This window comes from Stegodyphus dumicola, chromosome 4 (assembly GCF_044657685.1).
Source record: "Stegodyphus dumicola isolate Sdum_Otavi_A_Nest chromosome 4, ASM4465768v1".
Lineage (NCBI taxonomy): Eukaryota > Metazoa > Arthropoda > Arachnida > Araneae > Eresidae > Stegodyphus > Stegodyphus dumicola.
The window spans coordinates 235,914,752-235,924,033 of NC_140771.1; the positions used below are offsets into that span (position 1 = coordinate 235,914,752).

Sequence of the window (9,282 nt, forward strand, 5' to 3'; positions counted from 1 at the left end):
AGAATGACAGGAATAATTGCCATGTGCGTTTGAACTAGTTTCGTTTCTGTTAAGATTCATCCACGTGAAAAACACGTGAATCCTGAAACAAGACAGCCTTCTGTCTAGATTGGGCTGAAGTTCTTTAGTTGGTAACCTTTAGTCGTAATTAAGTTTTTAATTCATTATGAAAACAGTTTCAAGAAAGACAATTATTTTAAGTCGCATTATTTTTTCTTAAGGCATTTTGCAATGAATTTCAAAATTTTAAATACATTCAAGTTAAAAATATTTATGCCTAGTCTATTGGTTTTTTCGTTACTTCATACATTATGTTAGCTGCGGTAACATAGGTATTGGTTACTTGAATTTGGTAAAGCACACGTAGGCTATCTGAATAAGAAAAAGCGAGGACTTTCTAAGGAATCATGGAAGACCTATTTTGTTTTCATGGAGGACTTTCTAAGGAATCATGGAAGACCTATTTTGTTTTCATGGAGGACGTTCTAAGGAAAATGGGTTAGTATTCATGTGAATATCTGGAAAATCACAAAAAAAAAAAAAAAAATCCCATAGAGCCATAGAATCGCGAAAACGCCTTGGATTGAGCACGGAACGAGCTACCAATAGTCAGCAGTTTTAAACATTTGAGGTTAACAGCATCGGCAATTCTCTGCGTCTATTTGGTGTTGGTGTATTTAATTATGGCAAAGCACACGAGGGCTATCTGCCTAAAGGGAGGGATGCCTTTCGTGGAGGACTTTCTAAGGGAAACTGGCTCGTATACACGTTACACATGGGGAAAACCACGAAAACGCCCATGCAGCCAGCCCGTTCGCGGGATTCGAACCTCAGACCGAACTACCAGTGTTCAGCGTCTTTACCGCTCGGCCGCTGGTGGGCCTTCTCTGCGTCTAGCAAAAGGCTTGTAGTTAGATTCTTGCTAATCTTGCAGTGGTAGATTAATTGTTCTCTCAGTTCATGAAAGTATATTTCATATTGATTGATGGAGACAAACGTAGTGAGTTCAAGGCAATAAAAGTTTTCTGGTATTCTACAATTAGAGCAATTTCTTATTAAATTTTAGCTTTGGCAATAAGTTAATTCAAAGATTAAAAGAAATACTTATTCTATTCATGTAGTTAATAAAAGATGTTTTTAAGATGTATATTTTATACCTATGCATATAATATCAACATTTATACATTGTTTATTCGTGACTTTGCGGTACATTGGGATAAGAAATTAGTACTCTTACAATAAATTTGGATATTCAATTTTACATTTTACGAACATCCTAAATTCTCAATCTGTCTCCAGATTGGAATGAAACAAATGCACCTCGGATTTAATACCTTGTAATAGTTTTCAAAAATTTATTAAATATTTGTCAATCCTTAAAAGAATAATTTGGTACGAGAGTTTGTCCTAGCCATTGGAGATGTCCATCCAATTATTTAGTACTAAAATAAAAACTTAGTTCTCTAACAAGCCATTAATTTTAATATTTGCACATGAAACAATCATAAAAGCGAAGCACCATTTTTCTAAATATCAGAGTCAAGAAAAAGATAATGCAAGTTTAAAAAACATTTATTTGTTTCACCTTTAAAAGAAGACTTATTCATACTAACAGATAAGATTATATATAGTTTGAGCAACAAAAGTCAGAATAATCACTGTCTCTTGAAATGCGTTACATTTGACTTTACATTTACATTAACCCTTTTGCCGTCCTCTCTTGTCCGCGAAAATTTCTCCCCAGCCGCCTTTGTTTTTCGCAACGTGTAATGTTGTTTACTCTGTACATACATAACTTTCGCAGTGAATGAATGTAAATGAATATTAAGTAAAGTTATAAGGAAATAAAGCATAATGGAAAAGTAATAATATCTCTGCTTATTTCTAACAGCAGGATTAATTTGATAACATCTGATCCAGGCGGTCCACTCCTCCCATTTTGTTGTTGTAATCTTTTACAATTATTGGTTTATTTACAGTTCTTTTCCGTGTTCCAACATAAATCATCGAGTTATTATGGACGGTACTCATCAAACGTATATCCTTCTTGGCTTTCCAATTCCCAACCTCATTTTTTCTCTCTTTCTGCTGAGTAGATGTTGAAGATCTCTTACTGTCTTGTATATGTAAAATTGCGCGAATATTCATAAAACCCGGGGGGCGGAAATTCAATTAGATATAGAATGACTGATTAGTACTGCCCTCTAGGAGGTATTAGAAAAAACAAAAATAAAAACTCAAACAAGTAAACATTTAGAAAGCGTTTTAAACGTTTAGAAGTTTTAAAATGTAGAAGAACGCTTGAAGCGCGTTACGGCCACCCTGCAGAAGTTTCATTTGAACGCGCTAGACTCGTTACGGACGACGAAGAGGTTAAGAAAAATTAGAAATAATTTGAAAGTGCTTAAAAAGTAGAATATATCGAATATATAATGTATTTTTTCCTTCCTTCCAGCATGCCTTCGTGGTGTAGCAGTTAGTACACTCAGTGCATATTCTAGAGGTCCTTGTTCAAGTCCTGGGAATGTCATGGCTCATATTTCATGTTTTCAGCTTCGAAATAACCTAATGATTCTGTAAGTTTGTTAGTGATGAAGTTAAGAAAAAAGGAAATTCTACATTCTGGTGTCTATTTCTATTTCTGCCAAAGGTTATCAAAAAATTATTCTGTTTTATTAAATAGCTAAATTTATATATTTTCCAATATAAGGTGATCAGTGTATCAGCTAAGAGGTTAAGATTTTGCTAAAAAATGTTTGCCATAAGTTGAAACCCGTGAATAAGCTGAATTCAAAATTGCCCTGTAACTCCAGTTATCAAAATTTAAGTTATGCTTCTAACTCCAGTTATCATCAAAAGTTCAAATAGCTTGTATTTTGTTTGTGGGAATAATCTATCATCCAACTTACTATCTTTGATTTTCTAATAGGAAATAGATGAAAGGTTCATGCTAAATAGATGAATCTTTCATCCATTTCTTACCAAGCGATATGAAAGGTTGTGTTAAATCCCGAAATATTTCAAAAACAGGCCAAAAACGATGTCTAACAAGACTTTCATCAGTAATGTTACAGACCAGTGGTCTTCAAACTGTGTTTCACGGAACCCTGGGGTTCCGTGAATCAAACTCCGCGGTTCCGTGAGTCAGATTCTGGGGTTCCGCGAGTCAAAATAAAAATTCGAAAGGAAAATTATAAAGCACATATATTAATTAGCTAGCGTTAACTAAAAAATATAAAGATACATTTAGTTATCTTTGAAAGGCGAGCCCACCGCAGTCACTAAATATAATACAAGGGTAGGGAACATTTAGAGCACGAGTTAATGCTATTACTAAGCATATTAGAATTTGACTTGCTTCAGTAGCACCAACTAATTCCAAGCTCCTAACAGACTTGGAATAGTCTTGAAATAGTTCCCAATTGAATAATGAACTCCAAAGAATCTTGAAATGGTGTGAAATATTATTTTTAATAAATCAGAATTTGAACATAAACATACTTCTTGCGCTTTACAGTATCAAACATTACTTGTGACGATGTAACTTAGCAGTTAAATTCAAATTTAAAACTTAGTGGTAAAAAATTTCATAAATGATTTTAAATTATAAGTTGGCTTATAAGGTATTTCACCCGCCTTCTTGGCATACTTTCGTGGTGTAGTGGTCTGCGCGCTGGGCGCGTATTCCAGAGTTCCGTGGTTCGATTTCCGGCGAAGGCATTGCTCATTTTTTCTCACTCCTGCTTCCAAAAATTCCTCATGTCTGTTCAAGTGGCGCCGGAACTAACAGGGTGGTGGATGATGATTCTCCACACCCAGGATTTGGGCAATTGTGTCACCTAAAACCCCAGTCACTCTTAAAGGTATTTTCCCCTCCTTCTTAGCGGGCTTTCGTGGTGTGGTGGTCTGTACGCTCGGCGCGTATTCCAGAGGTCCGTGGTTCGATTTCCGACGAAGGCGTTGCTCATTTTTCATCTTGCCTGCTTCCAAAAAATACATAACGTCTCTACAGGCTTAGAACTACTTCCTCGTATAACAATTAATTCTCAGCCGCAGTAAAGCAAAACCGATATTACATAATCTTATCAGAACTGGGGAAGCCTAGTAATGTGGTCTCAAGAGGTAGAAACAGGCTCTGTCTTGCAGTAAAAAACCCTCGATTTAAATACTCTCTAACTCATTAACATATCTGGTGAGGAAAAGGAGAAGTTATATTAAAGGTCTAAATCATAATAACTGGTTAATTTAAATAATGATAGCTCTACAGGTCAATTACATTAATTATTTTTTTAATAAAAATACAATACTTTTCTTTAATTGCCTTTATATGTCAATATACCTATTGCATATCGATTTAATTTAAATATCATTTTATGATATATTTTTCTAAGGGTTGTAAATCGCTGTAGTTCTAAGGGTTTCGTAAACCGACAAAGTTTGAAAGCCACTGCTAAAGACGGAACTGAAGGTGATATAATTCGCGCGGCGACTAAGGACGAATGAACAGCAAAACGAAGAACGATGCCATTCAGCCAGCTTAACTTGCAGGAGAGAAACATTTCTAAAATCTGCTAGAAAATTATGAGTCCGGTACTTACGTTGAGAAGCTTTATTAGTGTATACTAGGCGTTAATAAAATATAAATAATACTTTTGCAGTGAATTTTAAACATTTTAGTTATTAATTATTGTCTCGGTGATTTCTTTATGTAATCGAATTACTTATTTTGAGCTCATATAGAGTAATTTTGAGTTCGTCTGTAAGCCTACTAAAAAAATTCAGAAATTCAAAATTATATATGAAAATATGTGCTCAGAAAAAATTGAAAAAGACCACCTTTCTTCTGCTCGGTAACAACAGCAGCTGTATCTAATAATTTTAAATATAATTTTAAGAAGCTTTGGAGAAATACAGAATTACAGGCCCACCAGCGGCCGAGCGGTTAAGTCGCCGAACACTGGTAGTTCGGTCCGAGGTTCGAGTCCCGCGAACGGGCTGGCTGCATGGGCTTTTTCGTGGTTTTCCCCATGTGTAACGTGTATACGAGCCAGTTTCCCTTAGAAAGTCCTCCACGAAGGCATCCCTTCTCTTAGGCAGATAGCCCTCGAGGCTTTGCCATATTCACACACACACAGAATTACAATATGTTAGTAATTCATCGAAATTTGCTTATTTTGAAAACAGTGACTTGATTTCATAAAAGATTAGTCAAATTAGCTTTCCAGTTGCTTAAATAATTTTTTTTTTACCATGAGAAATGAGCTTTAGAATTATTTTAAACCTAAATTGCCAAAATGCGTTGCATGTCAGAATTGATTGCAAAGGAATGCCCGCTTCAGATAAAATGGAAAATACTTTTAATCTATATTTTAAGTATATCTCAACTTGTTTTTATGACTTCATGCGAAAATTATAATATATAATTATCTTTGAGAAATAATTTGTTTAAGAAGTAATAAGAAAACATTTTCTGCATCTGACTCAAGAGGTGTGCTGTTTTTAGCAAATGTCTGATGCAACATTATCTAATGTTGCTGTATGGACAACACCTTTATTTAGTAAACATGTTTTCAATGTCATTTAAAACGGGTGGAGTTTACAAATCCGTTAAAGGCATCACTTCCTGCATCATCTACACCCAAGATATTTCAAGGTATTGAAAAGAGTATATAAGTCAGGAAATGAAATCAATAAGGCATCGCTAGTTGCTCAGCACTTACAACTTCCGAAAATGATTGCTAAGGTAAGATACTTTTAATATTTACTTGGGAAAATGATTCTTTTTCCTTGATGTTATTTTAGCTTAAAAATTTATCTCTAACGATTGTGAGAAGAAAAGTATAAAAAATTGGAGACCAAAAATCTCTGCTTTTAAGTAAATTGCTGCTTATATTAAAACGTGTTTATTTTAGAGATTTATTTGAAAATAAAATTTTAGTGATAAAGATTGTAATTATTTTAACAAAGCATATATTTTGATAAAGCAGAATTTATTAAATTTTGCTGATGAATCTTCTCAGCCTGCAGAGAAAGAAAAACACTTTAAAACTACAACAATTAACGTTTTGCTTAAATATGTTTTAATTCATTGATGAATACTTAAATAATTTAGGCTAATTCGCTCTCTAATTACTTAATTTAAAATGCATTTATATTTCAATTCCATTCTTCTACGTGTTTTAAATAAAGGAATCAAAATGTAATCACAAATGGTAAACTTTTTGCCATATTTTTAAGTTCTTCATTATATTTTAAAACAAGTTCTTTTTGTATTTAGTACTTTTCTACGTCATATTTAAGGTTTTGAACTTTACGTTAGTATAAACGCAGAAGACCTGCAAGAAATATTGTGCTAAATGTTACAGAAATATAATTAATCAAATCAAGTTATTAATTACTTTTACAAAAACATAATTGTTTCAGAAAATAATATCAAATTTCGTAGGATAAAGAGTTTATTCTTTAAATTGTCTATTAATACTAATTTTATTTGATTAACTGAGAGAAAGTTATGAACATTAAATTTATTTCGATACATAACATTTATTTTCTTTTGCATCTTCTTTAATGTCATTTGTGACTTTTGTGTGTTGTTGCCGATTATAGAAAGTTATATTACGTTGAAAAGTTTTAGTCAACATTTATGTACGTTTTATGGAAGATAAAATGTTAATTCTGTACAAGCAATTTTGGAATGGTTCTTTTGAATGTTTTGCTATTATTATAAAGAACTAATTCTTCCTTAATAAGCTTACACTGCAATGATTAGCATATCAAATGAGCTCACAGCAGTATCGCCTTAAATTAGAGCCAACTTACACTTTTATTTTTAAACATTCCTAATTCCTAATATCACTGTTTTGCCTCTCGAAATAAAAGTGGGTGATAATTGCTTTCTAAATAATGTTTGAAACATTTTCATTTCCTCTACTCGAGAGGAAGGTAAAAAATTAAAGTCTACTCTTCATAGACTCATACAGTTCATCTGCTCACTGTATAGAGACATCAGGATTTTTTGGAAGCCAGAGAGATGAAAAATTAGCAACCGCCTTCGCCGGGAATCGAACCACGGACCTCTGGAATACCGGCCCAGCGTGCAGAACCACTACACCCCGAAGGACGCTAGGAACGTGGAAGAAATATCTTATATACTCCCCTTTTTAAAGGGCGACTAGGGTTTTAGGGGACATAGTCGCCAAATCCTGGGTGCGGAGAAACCTCATCCAACACCCTTTTAGTTCGGGCGCCACTGTAGAGACATTAGGTATTGAAAAGAGTATACCTAATGTCTCTACAGTGACGCAGACAAGATTTTTGAAAGCAGACAAGATGAAAAATAGCAACCGTCTTCGCCGGGAATCGTACCACGGACCGTTACACTACGAGCGTGCTACCGTTACACTACAAGCGTGCTACCGTTACACTACGAGCGTGCTACCGTTACACTACGAGCGTGCTACCGTTACACTACGAAGGCAGGCTAGGGAAGTGGGAGAAATACCTTATAATATATATATATGCAATAAGTATTGTTAGTATGTACTGTTTGGTTTTGTGTACATTCCGATATCTTTAATACATAATGCATATTTATGTACGCTTTCTCCCTTATTTAAACATGTCAGTTTTGTTAAATCTCTATATTCTTGACATTCTCATGTAAGATCTTTGCTGCCTTTTTAATATAGATCTTTACTATTATACACATTTTCCTCTTCATCTAACAGTTACCGTCTTATAATTTCCTATATTTCTATCAGCAAATTGCTTATTGTCCCATTTTAGCTAGCCTTTTATGTAAATGTAGTGTTAATTAGACACTGAAAAGCTTTTCAACACACTCAGTGGACTAAATATATCTACAGATATTTGTGGCGCTGGGAAAAATCCCAAGCATTCGATTAGGTTTGAGTATCATCGTACGCTATCATGAAAGAAATAGAATCATGGTCTGGCATGCCGACGAAACGAAAAGTGCTGGCACACTTTATTTATATCCAAACGATAATTCCATCCATTTTCAACAATTTGTAATTTCCAGTTCCATTATTATTTCAAAAAGCTCAGGAGCACCGTGTATATTCATTCCGCAAAAATGCCCAAGAAAAGATTGAAGAAAAAAAATATATAACTTAGACTATTAAGAACTGGAATAGGAATTTTGAGTCTGGCAGTGAATTTTGAAGATTCGTTTTTAAATTCCAGACTTCTTAAATAACATCTTATTTAAACAATATTTAACACGTTGACTGCCGTGCGGGGGGTCACCGGTGGCCGGCACATGACTTGGCTACAGCTCCGTGGGAGCGAGGGGGGGTCACCAGTGACTGGTGACGCGACCAATAGTAAAAATACATTATTAGAGTAAATATTGATACTGATGAATTTTTAAATAATACCATTGTTTTCATAATGGAAGAAAAATAAATTGCAAAAATTTAAATAATAAACCACAAAAATGGTCTGCAGCGCTTCGGGGGTCACCGGTGACCCCCTCCCATCACGAAGAATGCATTAAACACGATTATATAACTAACCTTATCTTCCGTAGGTTATATTTCAACATGATATAAATCTCACAATAAAAAAATCATGTCAGCGCCATGGGCAAACCGTGTAAACTACGAGCGGCAGTCAACGCGTTGATACTTATGTACAGCAGTATCAGTAAAAGTATTTAAAATAATGACAAAAGATAGTGCCTTATTTAGAAACTATAAAAGTCATTTCGAAATTTATTAATTTATTTTACAAACCTTTTTGAAAAGTATTTAATTTACATGTGCTTAGATCATGGATTTCATATGCGGTGTAGTTCCGGATTATGTATAATATGTGCAAGTTTTTTTAGAGAGCTATTTCATTTTTCTTTTAGATCGCTCTTCTCCTTGCTGTTGTTGCAGCTGCTCAGTCTTCCACTTTGCTTGCTCCTGGACTATTGAATGCTGGAATTCTAGCACCCTCAGCTGTTTCCATGAGTTCTGCCGTTGCCATCCCCGGTGCTGTCACCACCGACAACAGAATCATCGGAAATGGATTATGGGCCGGTTCTCCCCTTTTACTTAGCAACGGAATCATCGGAAACCGCTTAATCGGAGCTTCTCCTCTTGCACTGAGCAATGGGATCATCTCTCCTATCGGCCCCCGTGGTGCTAGCTTACTTGCAGCGCCCGGAATGGTCAAAACCATTCTCAAATAAATATATATTGTGCACTTGAATTTTCTGTATTAATAAATGAATAACGCTTAATATATCTTAATAAATAATTTCCTTCAAGTTAA

The 9,282-nt window shown here is 34.6% G+C and overlaps 1 protein-coding gene across 1 annotated transcript; it reads left to right on the forward strand.

The window, feature by feature from the left end:
• Positions 1 to 5,603: 5,603 nt before the first annotated feature.
• LOC118189410 (uncharacterized) lies at positions 5,604 to 9,282 on the forward strand. The gene is made up of 2 exons (XM_035360005.2): positions 5,604 to 5,743; positions 8,876 to 9,282. Exons 1-2 carry the CDS (start codon positions 5,732 to 5,734, stop codon positions 9,197 to 9,199), a joined length of 336 nt encoding a protein of 111 aa, XP_035215896.1. The 5' UTR covers positions 5,604 to 5,731; the 3' UTR covers positions 9,200 to 9,282.